The following is a 17,751-nucleotide window of genomic DNA, read 5'->3' as shown; positions in this document are numbered from 1 at the left end:
AAATTTCATTTAAAAAAATATAATACATATATATATTATTGTGTATTTCAATGTATTTTATATAATCTATGACAGGGCTATCAGTGACGATTGGATATAACGAGTCGCTGAACAATTGAAAATAACGTGATCCGTTACGTCCGTTATCGTGTCCGTTAAAATCGTTATCGCGCTCGTTATTTTCGTTACTGACGTGGATTGAGCTGTCGAAGATCAGATAAAATGTTTATCAAAATTATATTAAAACAATAAAAATAATATATGAATGCAAACATTACATTAAATTAATGAAGTTCATATTATCATTATGTTATTTGTTTTGTTTGTTATGTTTTATTTACGAAAATAAATAAAAAAATATATATATCAGGTATATATAGATATATGATTCCAGTAATTTTAATTACTTTATCAGTTAAATACGTTTACGACAAAAAAATAATAAACCTTAGAAAAATTTATGTACATATTGCAGAACAATCGACAGTCAAGACGATATGATATATGTACAACATAATTTAAAACAAAGTGCATCCTGTAATAAATATGTAATTATAATAAGAATTCCATTCAGCTTATTATCATACAGCTATCAAAGAGGTTTAAATAAGGAGTTTGTAATACTAAATACTCGATAACTATAATATGGTTGGAGCGTTTCGAAATATTTGATTTTTCGAAGGTTCTGCTCCGTAGGTTGCGCCGGAGTATAACGAACTGCGAGTGTGTACTGTGTAGTAACTAGTAACGCCGCGTCTGTCTTAGCCGGCGCACGCGCAGATAGCACTCTATATAAAAGTCCATGTGCCATCAAGTCGATCCAATTACACACCAAACATGACTGCAGAAGCATCAAACCTGAGTGATCTATTCGTACATGATGACCATGACCACGACCATGATCATGGTCCCGAGGATTCGGATGGTGTGGTCCTCGCTAAGGGTGTCGCTATGGCCGTTCTGTTCTGCGCTTCCATGATCTGCGGGCTGATACCATTGTTATTGGCCAGGAAGCTGAGATGGGTCTCCGCCGCGGAAGCCACCGATATGAAGTCCAAGAACAGAGTGATTATGATACTCTTGTCTTTTGGAGGTGGTGTTCTGCTGTCTACAACCTTCCTCCATGTAGTCCCGGAGGTCGACGAGGGGATCCAATATTTACAAGGTATGTACTTTTATATATAACACATGTATGTGTACCCTGTCTGTAGACATCTCATTATAATGATTGTTTATTATATTATTACATTTGAACATATACAAACAAATCAATTGATTATTATTTATGTATGTATAATTAATTTGTGTTTATTGTACTATGACTCTGATTAAAACTGTTATACAACGAGGTACACAATTAAGATAAGGAAATCAAATAAATTAAAATAAGAAAAAGAAAATAAAAAAAAGATTTAATATTAAAATGATAAACATCAGAACGTTCAGATAATATGATGGGTTGAATAAATTATTTTATTTCTCTTATGTTTATTAATGATTATGTATAGAAAAAAGTTTAAACAATATAAAATAAGGTCAATCGAGATGAATGACACATTACTCTAAATGGTGTCTGAATTCGTTGTTTTTTTTACTGACCTTCGACAAAGCTACTTATTTCTCTCTTAACTTCTCGACCGCAAAACCGGTTTTCAATTGTTTTTCTTAATATATATTTTATTTTTATGAAATCATTTATTATGATAATACCATCAGTCATATTGAATTAATTTATATTTAAAAGATAAAAATTTACAACACTTTCCATTTAAATATAAAATATTGATTAATTGAAATATATTTTTTAGTTTAACCATTCAGAACGGAGTTGCTTTAATGTTAAAAATATAGAAAAAAAAATATTGATTGATTCGAATGTAACTGTATTAGCTTCAACTCATTTTGAATCACGCTTAACACAAAACGCTAATAATTTTTTTATACGCCAGCATGTATTGTAAGTCCATTAACGTGGTCGGTATATTTACAAGTAACAGGAAAAGGAAAAAATACCAAGACTCGCAAGCGGATTTTAACACGTAAGGTATTGCCCGCTCGGTCATAACATTTATGTAACTGAACTTAAATACTTTTTTGTCCCTGAGTTTGTGCAAGTATAAGAAACACAATAGTGATAAAAATTTAAAATAATTCATGTGTAACGAGTACTTTTCGTTAATACTATAGTTATTAATACGTAATTTACATTTAAAATACATTTCAACTAACTAAGCATTTTTTCAAACCGCCGCTCTGATGTATTGCGTCTAATTTTCATTGTATTGTTTGAATTTTATTTCCATTATTAAAACCTTAATAAATATATATATTCATTGTTAAATTAAAAAGTTCTAAACCTAATTTTTTAAATATATGAATATCCGGACAATTTTATCGATATAATAGGGAACGGAAATAGTGTTTATTAATCGTTTTGTCTCCTTGTCGTTAGAACACGGATATTATCTAATATATTGCGCAAGCGCACCTTACTCTTGATCCAGCGATGCTCAATGACTATGTGTGCCAATCGAAGCTTTGAAGATTAATCATCGTTTGATTGATTCATCATCACAACATCCAACAATACTTTATTAAAATGAAACAAACTCATATTCAGTTAAAATATTTGTCATTTTGAAAGTTTACGAAGCAATACATCTCATATAAACGAACCTATAATAAATTTTTAGGATGGTTCCCACATAAATATAAAAGTCTTAGTACATTTTTTTCCCGTCAAATGGCAGAACGGACGCTGGATTATTAAGTTAGTACCGAGCCGATCGAGGGAAAAATCAATCAGGCCTGCGCACGCGCATCGCATACGATTCGACTTATCCATCTGGTATAGTCGAATATCTTGTATTTTCATGTGAATGTTCGATTGTAATACTTTATGTTCCGTATATCTAATTATCCGTATAAATAAATGAAATTAATGTATGCATTTGAAATATTAAAATAATCATTTATTACTAAATGCGTATGATTGTAGATATTTTTTTTTTTTGCCTATCACTGTCTCTTTGTTCCGGTTATTGCCTAAATCGGCTGGCCCATTTTCATTGGGCTTTTAACTGGTATGTAGCTGATATAACAAGACGTAACTTAGGCTGCTTTTGTTATACATTGTTTTTATTTATGAAAAAAAAAAATATTCCACAGATTAAGTCGTAGGATGAGCTAATAAGAAGCTGTAAATAAAATTAAAAGTATGCTCGTGTATTCAGACATTAATATGATACGTTGACTTGATTTTACAAAGAAGGTATGTGGCACAAGATTTAATAAGTTTTAAATAAAAATAATAACAGGCAAATTTAAGGTAAATTACTGTTTTTACCTCATATTAAATCTTTAGTAGGTTTCAATATATTACCTACAGAAACAACGGCGTAATTAAATTTCCCTTTGTCCGTTAGGAATTTTCCCTTCAGGTAAATTACCTGACTGTTAAGATTGGATGAAATGCGACTCGGGGGATACTTCGTCGTCATGAAATCGCGTGAAAGTGACACCATTGAGTACACAAGATAAAATACTGCATTATTTACCTTATTATTCACAAAGGAATCGATTTGCGTTGTTGCACTACGTATAAAATTTTCACAAGCGCTATTTGAATTTTAAATTCAATATAATATATGTGAAATATTTTTATTTACTTATTCTCTATATATATAATAGCTTTTCTAAAATTTAAAAAGCATTGTAGATATATAAAGATTTTGGGGTCACAAACAAAATTACTAACTTCTTTGATCAAATAAAACGGTCTACATTATTATCTATGATACTATCGATAATATCTGACGAAGTATTTATATTTAACGCGAAGGGAATACAAACTTCTAGGTAATCATTAAACGGATCTTGCAAGCAGGTATGTACCTATACTTCGCACTCAAGGCCTTTCGCTTTATTGAGGTACGCAGATTAGGGCCTTGCTTAATGTACTGTGTAAATTAATTTCACTAAACTGGTATCGGCATCAGGATGCTGTTGTTTATCCCGAGCAAACCAGATTATGAAGATCGGCTTGATAAACAACAGTTCTAGGTATAATAGATTTGATTGAAGTGTATTAAGATCTCGCGTATTCTTTATCCCATTTAGTGTTATGCCATGATTCATACGGAATGTTATATTGAATTATACATTGAATTTAAATAAGCATAAAGAAAATATAATAAACAGTTGCATGCAAATCCATTAGACGTAAAGAAAGTGCAGTTCCGTAAATTGCAGGGCGATGCGGGCAGGGTGACAATATAATCGTGCTGTCTCTACAAACGGTCACATTGCATTAATAATATATTTATACCTTAGAATCATTATTTCAATATATTTTTTTTAATTATTAAATTGCAGTTCTAATTTATGACAAATTAATATTAAAAGGGAATTTTAATTTAGTTTTTTTTTTAATTATTATATAATAATAATCCGGATGTTTCGATTCCTTTACAGCAAGCGTGATCACGAATTATCATAAAAAAAACCGCGTAGTCTCCAAAACCTTAGTGTCATATAAATGAGTACAAGTGAAAGTTTTAGATATTGCTATGAAAATGATACATATTAATAAAATTTAAAATAGGTAAAGTAAAACGATAAATTAATAAGTCTAATGATTAGTTTGTAATACATTATTGGCGGTTTTCCTAACGACGCGTTCCAGGTAAAACCGAATCAGATCGTTAAACTTGAATGAATCAAGAAGATTAAATCGAAAAAGTCTCAATATATTAAAAATTTAATGTTTAATTGAAATATGGTAACAAAATCAAATAATTATTGTGAGTTATGTAAGTAAGACTTCGAAGTCGTTCGAGTTATTTATTTTTTACATTTCTTTGTTTCCAGATATAATAAAAAATATATTCTAACATACATCACGTATATTGTAAACGTATTTATTATCGATTACTTTAAAACCTTTGTTACAACACTATTATAAATGAGGTTCGAAAATATATGTTGCAATTCACGTTCACAAAATTTAACAACTTCCCATGAGCGATATTTTTTTCGTGTCTAATTATATTCCTACGTTCGAATCAAAATCATTACAACTCTTTTTGTGTTTACGACATTTAGGTGTAAGAACCACAAAATATTTTCGTCTTTTTCTCCGCTATCATCAAAGCTGAGGATAAACTCTAAACATAGGATTGGTTTTTGTTAATTCAAATAATGAATATTTAAATATTTCTGAATGTCGTTTAAATCGTATAAATCGTTTGCTTGTGACGTGTTTTTGTTAATCAGTTGTTAATAAAAACACGATGATGATAAAATATAAGAATGTTGAAACAGAACTTACATCTAATTGTGATGAAATTAACAACTGGGCCATTGACTTAAATTGATAAGATAGTTTATATCAAATAATACTTTTGCAATACACATGTTTGTTCGGTGTACACGATTGATTGAATTTTTGTGCTCGTAAAACTCATTATCTATTAATTGAGATACTAACTGGATAATACGCTATTATAAACGCATTGCTGACATATTTTCTCTTTACAATATAACTTATACTAAGCGGAACGTTATGAAGCTTACTACCAATAGTATTGAAGTTTTCTCTTCATCCTTGTTGAAGTCACCAAATTTTAAAAAATCTATTCAATATAAATTTTATCGTATGAGTCAGAATACCTTCAGAAAATTAATGAGCAATATATTGTATATATACGATATACAAATGAAAAACTGAAAACTGATTGTTTGATGTTACAGTGCACATTGAGTGGGGATACTTATATAAAATCAAGGGTGCTCGACATAAAATTTCAACCAAGCTATTGTGTTTTTTGTACGAATAGAAACAAATATCGAAAGAATGGCATTAAAATAATGTTATAACAAATAATATAATTTAGGTCCTATTTTAGTTACGTTTCAATATACATTATGTCATATCATTATCATATAATTGTTTGTTAAACCTTTTTGATTTTTTAATTTGTACGACCCTGATTGAGATGTGCAAAAATTTTATGCTTTTTACTTAAGATAAAAGATAAACGATAAGGATGAACGTTTCGTAACAGATGAACGATTCGTTTTCATTTATCGTTAATAAACGCTATACAGTGTGTTTTTCTTGATTATATTAAAATTAGTATAATTTAAATGCAGTTATTTCTAAAAATTTAAACATAAGTTCTAACAATACTTATCAACATTAAGTCTATATTATAAATTATAATGTTCAATATTTTTTTATTACGATTTTTTAAAATAAACCTTAGAATGTCGGATGCTAATTACCACTAAATGTTATTATTCATATCTCATGTATAAATACACCCTGTATATATTAACGATCTGTCATAGCCGTAACACGCCACTTCCAATTGAAAATTTTTAAAAATATCTATAAGATTACTTATCGGGAAAAAAAAAACTGAAAAGTATTAAGTTATTTTACCTCTTTTATGATAGCCTTCTTTGTTTTGTAGATATTAAAAAAAAATAGATACGATATAAAATATTATAAATTGCTATTCAATCACAGTGCCATATTGTCTGATTCACATCAAAACCTACATTCTCAAAACGTACTTCCCGTTGACCTAGAATTTTTATGGCAGTAAGGCGAGCTACAAAGCCTATTTATGTATTAATATATTAGTGGCCAAAGTTTCGGTCCATACTTCGTAAGCGTTCCTTAACCTAAAGTACGAATATAGTGCCAAACTCTCACAGACAATCGCAATACTTGGTATTAGTATTTTTTTTAACTATGGCTTCATCCGCACTGGAATCGTTTAATATTTTGCTAATATCACGTTTTTATTTAATAGTAAGTTCACTAAAGTTTGCAACGTGAGACGAAATACATAACATTTCTTTATCTGAGGTAAATGAAAAACTGAAAGCGGTCAATATTAAAATCAGCGATTCAGACTTGTGTTTAAATAAATTTACGCCCGTTTTCCATTTAAGCCACACTACAATAATAAGTTACGTTTATATAAGCAGGAAACTTTAATGAAATTCATATAGATATGCTTACTGGAAAAACCAAGCGGGTTAAAAATAGACCTCGAAGGGAAAGTGCATTGGAACACGAATGCTGCTTTCCGTAACAGAGTAAAATATCATAAAATTCATTTATTAAACATTTAAATGAATGATTTCGTAATAAGGAGATAAGAACATTATAGTTATTGTATATATTTATATATACATATGAGTATACATTACATGCATCGTAAAATTTTGCATATACATACATATAGTAATGAGTTGATCCTTATTTTGTATTATCGGTTACAGTACCGTCACGGTATCAACTTTCAAGTCTAGCCCTAGCATTCATCTTCGATTCGTCAAATATAGTAATGAATACTTCCAATCATATATATTTTTAAAAATATACTTCTTATAAAGTAACTCAATAACATTGTTTTATGTTTTATGCTAATGTTATTAATATATTTATGCCAAGGTTGATAAATTGTAATAATTTAGCGAACTCATTCAGCACTGCGTGTATCCACTGTTCATTCAACTTGTACAATGCTATTGGTGTCAGGCTTCATCGCCTCGGGGAACATTACACTATATTCTAACAAAAAAGATAAACAGAAAAAAATTATCTGAATATTCCGAAATTATAACTGCTTTATGTTTATTGTATCATCATCATCGTCGCTAGAGTCTTGGCAGAACCGTCGTGGTCATCACTTATCAGTGATCCATATACATGATGACTTTCTTTTGAAGATAGTTGCAGTGCTTTCCCCTTGCCTCCTGCACCAGCATATCTTGGGGCTATATAGACCCCAAGGCTTGCTGTAGCCACTTCCAGCTAGTTTCCCAGCTAGGTTTGTGTATAGCTATTATATATTCCATAATATATGTTCATATAATTGTCAACTATTGCATATTTATCCACATTCATTTTACATTAATTGCATATGAATGGGTTGTTGCTAGAGAATTTAATATTCAGCATAATAATATTTATGCATTTTAATCATGTATGCGTAATGTCAATCACTATGGGGATTAGTGCATTCGTTAGATCCGGGTTATTTCAATACGTTCAGAAATATCTTAGTCTTTATCGGTTTTTCCGGTAAGATATGGTAACGTCAAATCTATACGTAATTAAAAAAGAACTTTTTAAAAAGATGTTATATGATGGCGACCTAAAAGATTGATGTTTCAAATTTAAAGTGAAAATAATATCAATGTCATCTTTAGTTTCTCAAATAAACTCATACTAAGGACGCGGACAAAAAAATACAAACGTCCACACATAGTAATTACTGCGACTATTAAGTTTTAAACTTAGAAGTTTTGAACGGAAACCATTATTTCACCAACCCGTTCTTTCCGGCTTTGTGTCAAGGTTACTAAACTAACTTAACATATGTATATATATTATGTAAGTGAGGGTATTATTTTATATATGATAAAAAACTGGGATGCAAGTATATTTTAAGCTTCAACGGTTCAATATTACATTGAATGCCAGTTGTAGTTTCATTATGAAAATTATCACTCAATAGCAAAACATTTCTTATAAAAAATTGGAGTAATTATATAGAATTGAAATAATCATTTAAGTAATCGCTTTTATTGATAAATCATAATTTAATATTTCAGATCGTACCACAATAGCTTTTCCATATTGAGAAGCAAATGCTATTTTTTATTCTATCAAAGTTTAATATCTTTATGACAATTTTAATATAAAAATCTGCCTCAGACAAAATATGTATATTTACATAAAGTATTACCATTTCAACAAAATGTCGTTTACCTTATATCCAAGACTATATCATTAATATTTAATCTGTATGCAATATAAAAAATATTATTCATTATTAAATCAAGGCAAAAACATTTATAAAACATGGCTGTTTTAGAATTGTTAATACCAATATTCAATCAATTATTTTAAAAAATATAAAATGATTTCTTTGTTTTAAAAGTTTTTTTTTCTTTCATTAAAATCGTAATGGCAATGCTTCCTTCGTGACAACACTAAAATAAGTCCTAATTATAATTCAAACAACAATATAAACCGAATAATCAATATTTTAAGTTGTTCATAGTATAAAACTAAATAGAAACTCAATACGGTATATAGTTGACGTAATTCTAGAAGTACTATAGTTTGAAATAATTCTAGAACTACTATAGTTTGAAATAATTCTAGAACTACTATAGTTTATAGTCATAGAACTGCTACAATTTTTAATTTCATGTAGAATAATTACCTACATTTATTTCTTTGTTTACACGTTTTAATAGGAATGGCTAACAAACAAACACAAGGAATCAATATAAATATTTCCTCATTCCTGTATCAAAACCAAAAACGGTAATGTTTTGTCTAACAATATGAATTTATTTCAAATACTATGACGTTGAATCACGTCAGTGCTAAGCAAGTCACACACAGTTCTTTGTATTCTCCTAAAATGTATGCGACTAGTTATCAGTCCGCAAGCGAAACGTGCTCAGACTGCAAACCTATACGCTATAATTTTTTCGACATAACCACACACATTTTATTATTTTAAATCAAACAAAAACGTCTATAAAGCTAAACAATGTTAAAACAATTATCTAAGAAATTTCCAAATAATTGTATTATTTCTTTGATTTCTGTGTTTAAAATTACATATAACTTCTTTAACAACACACACGTAAAGTTACAATAACGGTAGCTGGTTGACGAGGTTTACTAAAATCGTCACAACAAAATTAAGAATTTACGTATTTAAATTTTTAATGTCGTTTTCTAAGATTATTAATTATGTAAATAATATAATTATTAATAAAAATATAACTTATTGTAACATCAATTAGCATGTCATATTGACATACGACAATAAATATTAATATTGAAATGAAATGTAACATTGTTTGAAATAGAAACAATGTTCCATTAATCAATACATACGCTGGCAAAGGAGTATTTATATTCATCTTGTAAATGTTTCTTTTTTTAAATCTTTTACAGTGATATTATAAATTCATAACCGTAGTCAGATATTGTAAATGTGACTAATATATGCATAATATTAAAGTCGGTTGGTATAAACAATTACGATTTATTTATAGTTCGATAAAAAGAACGTTTAAAAATATGTTAGTCCATCAAACTCGGTCTACAGATTATAAATACTACAGATTAAAATATTCATATGAATTAAAAAATATAATAATTATGAAAGACAGATTAACATAAAATCAATGTTTTTTTAATTTAGATGTCATTAAAAAGTTATTATGAATAATAAATGAAAATTTTCATTGTAAGTATGTCAAGATATTGTTATTGAATAATAAAATTAATGCAGTCAAAAGTCTTTTCTGTCTGTCTTTTAAAATGACACGAAGATCATCTTTTTCAGAAAAAACACTGAATAAGAGTTCCTATTTAGAATTTTTGCTAATATTAAAAAGATACAATGGGAATTTAAAATTTTTAGTGTAGAATACTGTACGGATAGAATGTTTCACTTCACGAAGTAGGTCAAACTATAACGAATAGAGGCAGGCGTATTCCGGCGAGACGATATGAAAAACTCTTTTCGCGGAACTTATTTTATATTTTAAAAATAAATTCAAACATTTTTGTCTGTACGTGTCTGTGTATATTAATTTTATAATAAATAAATCATTATTCACTACAAACAAATATCTAATGAAACACGCTTCTGTTCTCAACTTACATATGAGGTCACTTGGTCTCTAACCAGTCGTCTGTTAAGTTGATATATGATATATGTTATAAAGATATTATTACAATAACAAATCAATATAATATATACGTAAGATATAACTATCTGTGCAAGTGAAATATTTCGATTAAACTATTCTAAATTTCTTCGTATTTCCATATCGCAAAATCAGATTTCAAATGCCTTAAAGTTGCTTGGTATAATTGCTATTTATAGTCTTGAAGAAAGGCACAGAGAACAAATAAAGTATGAGAATTATGACTCCATATTGCGACCTTCGCGTGCCAGAACACCGGTTCTTTGGTATTGTGAAACAAAACCAAAACGAAAGATTTAGAGCAGGACTGTCGCTTAAACTGGATGAAGGGTTTAGTATGTGTTGTAAAAGTTTGCATAGTCACACTACATACGAAGCGTTTTTCGTTTCTCTTACAATAAATAACGTTAATATATATGGGAAGATTTATAACTAAATAACTCTGCTCCAAACGTAGTGACGATTCCAACTTAGAATAAGGTATCTAATATCAGTGGTTGTACGACCAATATTGAAACATGAAAAAGACTTTAATTTATTAAAAAAAAATATCAAAATTTTTATAATACAGGAAGGTAATTTAATCTTTTGACAAGATTTCAAAAAAATACTGTTGCTTTCCAAGACTTTTGATGACAATATATTATTTAACAATATTTTTGTTATTTAAAACTTTCATAAAGCCTTTAAGATATTTTACTTTAAAGAAAATCCAACTAATATTGGTATATTCAAACTCAGCAAAGACATGTATGAATGTTGATACTTGATAGTACCCAAATAAGCTCTACATCCGATGGAAAATGCTTTGAATAATTTTAAGTTAATGTTTACCAACAATATAATATATTTTTTTCTTAAACTTTCCTATAAAACTATGTTTCTATTCTGGTCATGTTTTACGAACCATAAAACAGTCTGACTGTAATGTAAATTTGAAACGTCAAAGATTACGTCACGCTGCTGTCCCGGGGAATACTTTAATGTCCACGTCTGTGATTTAACTCAAAGGCATAGAGTTCAAAATCCCGCTATAATTCATTCAGGTACAAGTTGAATTCTAAATTTTAACAAAATCTCCGTACGCTTTCCGCCAGCCTTTCATAAATATTTAGCATGTCTCATGAATTGTAGAAGCCTCGTCACACCGGAATCCGTAATACGATTCTATTTTACGTAACTATAGAATACGGAGAGAAAATCATTTAAATTTCGTTAAGGAAAAACATGTCCGAGATACCGTTAGTCTGAATTATGACTGCATGTATAATTTACAAAAAATATTAATAGTTTTAATATTAAGTATTAATATATGTAGGAGTTAATTATATATTAACAAGTACTGATAATATTATGAATGCTTAGTATAAAAGAGCCATTGATACTGAGTGGACGATTGATAAAAAACGGTATGTAACGTTAGCGTTTCCTTTAGATATTGGAAGATTATTGCGAACATAAGAACTTTTATATTATAAATTATATAATATATTAATTAACCTTTAAAAAAGAATGTCCGGTAAAAGAAATAATATATATATTCGCAAAAGTACCATGAGATCAGAAATCGGAATGGCGTAATAACACGTTGTTGTACCAGCTCTCGGTAGTGTTAAAGCCTGAGGCTAAGTTATTTAACACGAGGCATTCTGAAGTCTATACTAGTTTTGATAGAGTTCATTTTACTTAATTTCATTAAATGCAGACAATATCAAAAACGAACAGAGTCGCTGGAACGCAACTGGGCCAGTGAAACAAGATTAAGGGGAACTTTGTGACAACATTTTCTGCTTTGCAAGACACGAATTTTAAAAAATAAATCGATGTTTAATTATAGTGCTTGTTCATTTAAAGTTATTATTTAATATATATATAGAAATTACAATGACTTTTTGATTATTTATATTGTTATATCAAAATATTTATTAACATTTTCTCATAGGGCTTAGTTTAATTGAAATTTTTTTACTAAAAAATTTTCAATACAACCAATTACAAGACATAATGTTGTTTAATAGTTATTTCTGTGTTTTTGTGAATGTGTGGGAATGTGTAGGAGCAGACAGTTTAATGTCAAGGTTGCTGTATTAATGAGCGTGATTTGTATTGCGGATATTAGGAGGTTAGACATTGTTGTGTTAAATAATTTGAATAAAACATAATGCGATACATAAAAAATGTACATTTGTGTTATTTATACACGTTCTGAATTGTACTGAATGCTTTTGTATGCAAACAGATTTGCATCCCTTTGCAGGTATTGCAAGAAATCATATCGTTACCTATATAACGTACATTGACGTCATTCTAATAGTTAATGCGCTTCGCATGCTTTGTGGTTTACCGAATAAATATTTTTAAACAATAGACGTAATAATTTAATTCAGACCTCGCACTTTGGGTACTATTATAATCGGCCGCTGAATGATTTGGTTTTGTTCTACAAGTGGATATTAAATAAGCAGACAATGTACAATGTACATATTATAATAACCGTACATATGTTATCACTCGCGGTTGATGTTTATTTTGTTTGAGTAATTTACACAACTCTATGCAATAAACGTCTGGGTTGCTTACTTACTTGTGATTGCGTTTGAAAATAAAAAAAAATATGTAATATTAAAAATGTGTATTAATTAAATTATATAATTTAGATATTTTTTATATTGTTAGTGTATTGGTGTTTATTTTATTCTTACAGAGAATGGTAAGATTGGAGAGCTGGATTTCTCTTTGGCGCAGCTGCTTATGTGCTGTGGTTTCTTCATCATGTATCTGGTTGAAGAGATAGTTCACATGTACATCCATTACCGGGAGAAGAAGAATGGAAGGAACGCTCCGCTAGTACGGAATCTGAGCGTAAGGAGAAGTCGGGCGAGCAGCGAGGGAAAGGAGAACGGAGAGAAGAGTGTCACTACGTCCACCGCCGATTTAATAGATCCAGCATCAATTATAAAGGGAAAGGTAAACTAACTGAAGCTCTAACCAAGATTATTAAAGTTATTGTGAGCAACGAGTTGATTTATTTCTAACAGTTAACACAGAGAGTTGCCTTTATATTATTTGGTCGTATGATATTTAAAAATATATTTTTTTTAATTTGTCATTCCAATAAGTACTTTGTTTATTTAACAATTTTCGCGTAATTTGCTTCTCGCTATTAATAAATAATTTATTGATAGTGAAAATTGATTTCATGTGATAAATATTCATAATTTTAGGACATTGAAATAAATGGCCAGGGTATACATAGCCACAGCCACGGCCATGGCCACAGCCATATGCCAGTGACGTCATCTGATGACGTCACATCCGCGCTGCGTGGTCTACTCATTGTGCTGGCGCTCTCCATCCACGAGCTGTTCGAAGGTCTGGCGGTGGGATTGGAATCCAGCACAGCCCACGTCTGGTGAGTCTTTTTTATTAATATCTGTTCTTAAAGGTGAGTGGTAGTCTTTTGTGATGAGATATTTGGGAAACTGCCAAAGGCATAGTTATTTTTTTAGCTAGTAGAAATCTTCGCTTGAAGAAATTTGTTATGTAGTCTGCAATCACGACGGAAATTTTTTCACGGAAAACCATGATTCAGACGATAGACTCATGTTGAAAAATGACTGTAATATTCGTTTTAATCGAATAAATAACTCGTTAGGAAAAAGCGAGTTATCCAATTCCTACTCTACGTCCTAGCATGTTTACATAAATTACAATTAGGAAGAAATAATAGTAAGGTCGATGAAAATCGTTTATAAAACTACAAGTAATATGCGCCTTATAAACTAACATGCCTCATAACATGAAGCAATAGAAATGTTCAAATCTATACATATTTTAATTGGATTTAATCGATAAAGCTAAATGTTTTCAAATCCGGTAATTTATTATTGTTCATTCTAACGCTCAGTTTTTATTAATTATATTAAACTGACTAAAATGAATGATTATATTTTCAACACAATTAAACCAAAAAAGCATTTTATGATTTTATCGAGTATAGTGAAAAATAATTTAGTACTTTTTAGTTGCGCCATCTAGCGTCAAATAGGTAAACACTAGCGCCATCTTTCACCTAATAGTATAGTCATAATAGCCAAAATAGTAAAAAAAAATCATAAATGAATGGTTTATATATATTTAAAAACGGGCGAAGTTTTTCATGCTAGACTTTTGGAATTTTAATGACACTTGTAGAGATCTCTCAGGTTCTGCCAAAGAATAAAGCATATGTTATATTCTCATTAGCGCGATAACAGTTAGGATTAGCACTCATAAATTTATAAATTAATAAGAAAAAGCGAATAATTAATATGTACTATAATGTATTACAGGTACATGCTGGGCGCGGTGTCGGCTCACAAGCTTGTGATAGCTTTCTGTATTGGAGTAGAATTAATAGCGACGCGAACAAAGACGTGGATCGCAGTTATATACATCACCACGTTCGCTATCGTATCACCGTTCGGTATTGGCATGGGTTTGGTGTTAGTGGGTGGTGACAGTGCTGCTGCTTCTGGTGTTTACTCTGTTGTGCTGCAAGGCCTGGCTTCTGGAACCCTACTCTATGTTATATTCTTTGAAATCTGGAAGAACGACAGGACTGGAATACTGCAGTACATCGCTGCTATAATCGGCTTCGGACTGATGTTTGGATTGAAACTTCTGAGTGAGTTTTTTTTTTATTTATTTAAACCAATTTCTCTTCTACATAGCAATACTTGTAGCTGGTTAAAAATTATTTCATAAATTTTGACTACTTCATATTCTTACCTCAACAATAAAAGCGACCTGTGTAAGGAGTTTATACTTAAATATTTCATGAATATTTTTAATTTGATTTAGTTTGTTATAAGAGTTTTGATGTTCGAGAGATTTAATATTAGAATGCAAGTTAGTCGTATATTTTTTCTCATCAACGAAATTTATATAATTTTTTTTTTTGTCAACAGCTGGTCACTCGCACAGTCACTCACACGATGACAGTCACACTCACAGTCACAGTCACTCACACGACGCCGGACACCACGGTCATAGCCACAATTAATTTAACTGATAGTTTAATAATAACTTTAAGTTGTACAAAACTAGATAAGTTATGTTATCGTAACGATTGTTTGTGAACATATTTTTTTGTGATCAGTCTAATTAAGTATTAAATAATTATATAGTAGTAAGTTAAAGCATCATTTGATTAATTCAGTATTTTTATTGTTATTATCGCATAAAACTAACAAATCGTCTAGTCAAGTTAATTAAGATAACTGAGATCGAAATAAATAGTGAGAATATTCACATTTTAATACACTCGTTAATATTCTGAACATCACTTTTGATTTATTGAAATAATCTGTACACACGTATGACATTATGACAGAATAGTTCACTAAATATTGTAAGAAACACATACTAGAAAAAAAAAAATCTACCGACGTGTTAAAATTAACAGTTAACGCAAAAATGTATCCGATTTGTGACAAAGCTATTCGTATGTGATATTATATCGCGCTCACAAAAACATTTCAATAATGTTACACAAACATAAATGTATATTTAGAGACGATGCTGTAAACTGTAAAATATTTCAGTATAATTTTAATGTAAATTATTTTTTTCTTGTAAATATAGTCTATATAAATATATAAAAAAATGTTTTATTGACTTTTAATTGACTCGCTTTTTAATTAAACATTACATCCGTTAAAGGTTGCTTTATGTTAACATAAAGGAGGGGAAAAATTAACGACAGTGAGCTTAAATTTTATGTATGCTTCAACCAAACGTGCTGAGTTGGTCAATACAACTCCTCTTTACGTTTAAGGTAACAGTGGCCTAAGTAATCAAGCAATGAATGAAACTCAAGGAAAAATAGAAGGCATTAAGAAGATTTATTATTCTATTCCTTCCAAAAACTATTCATGTTGAGCGTGTGTTTGTTTTTTTTTAGTACTCTAATTTGTTGGTCATAAGTAATATAATCTATTAAATAAAAAAAATTGCCTTTGACGTTTGCGACTCTTCCTTCGAATGTGACCTTAACAATACAAAATCAATTATCTTTTATGACGTGAGATGAAAGAGAAATAAGAATATTTTAATGATTATAATTTTATACATGGTTATTGTATTCTGTTATATTTGAAAAGGTTGAAACAAAAAAGCGGTTTATTGCATGGTGAGGATTTATAACTTTGGCTTACAGTGTTTACGTATAGAACTATGAATGACAACTTGTAGATATGCCATATTGTGGGTATGCCATAACATCGGTAGAGGCCACGTGATTTCCAAGTACCCCACTTTAAGAACTCACACTAGAAGTGGCCAAGATCTACCGACGGCTTGCTCATAGTATTCTACATACAACGTAGAAGTGGAAAGATGAAAACGGCAAGTAGATGACAATGCGTTTGAGGTTGAAACTAGAGTCTTCACCTAGAGAGCTTTACATACAGCTCATAGATGATAGAGGAGAGATCGAGACAAGTTCTCCTATTGGTGAACGTTGTTAATTTATGGGTAGGGTTATTCTAGCAGGTATATCGTCTTAAAATAACTAGTACAAATATAATACTCACAAGTAAATATCTGGTGGGTTGTGGAAAAATTGTAGACAGTTCCTGTTCTTAACTGCGGTGAGAAAGGAATTGAACGGAGAGGTGTATATGAATAGGCTTCAACAGAATCGTTTTGGTGACTGATGATTCCCTTATATTTAAAAGAGAAAGCTTGAGATTTTAGTACAGTTTCTACATAATTATAATGAATAAACAAATATTTTAATTTCTTAAGTATCAAAACATAACCTTGACCTGGCGCCCTGTTCTGATCCTGTAACCATGTTATGTAAACACTGAAGTATATTATAAGCAAAATAAGACAACCTCTGATCTTATTGAACTGTAAGTAAAATGTAAGAAGCTGTGCTTTGAGAGAAATATGAGATTTCAATCATTCATTTCAACCGTACGATAAATCAAAAGTGTCTTGTCC

The 17,751-nt window shown here is 29.9% G+C and overlaps 1 protein-coding gene across 1 annotated transcript; it reads left to right on the top strand.

Moving 5' to 3' along the window:
• The first annotated feature begins 742 nt into the window (after positions 1-742).
• On the top strand, positions 743-16,412 carry LOC116773034 (zinc transporter ZIP1-like). The gene is made up of 5 exons (XM_032665397.2): positions 743-1,165; positions 13,466-13,728; positions 13,986-14,173; positions 15,093-15,427; positions 15,711-16,412. The coding sequence occupies exons 1-5, from the start codon at positions 838-840 to the stop codon at positions 15,803-15,805; spliced, it is 1,209 nt and encodes a 402-aa protein (XP_032521288.1). The 5' UTR covers positions 743-837; the 3' UTR covers positions 15,806-16,412.
• The last annotated feature ends 1,339 nt before the right edge of the window (positions 16,413-17,751 follow it).

The sequence above is a fragment of the Danaus plexippus genome, assembly GCF_018135715.1.
Source record: "Danaus plexippus chromosome 18 unlocalized genomic scaffold, MEX_DaPlex mxdp_20, whole genome shotgun sequence".
NCBI classification, from domain to species: Eukaryota; Metazoa; Arthropoda; class Insecta; order Lepidoptera; family Nymphalidae; genus Danaus; species Danaus plexippus.
Note: the sequence above shows the minus strand (reverse complement) of the source record. Positions and strands in the feature narration are given on the sequence as shown.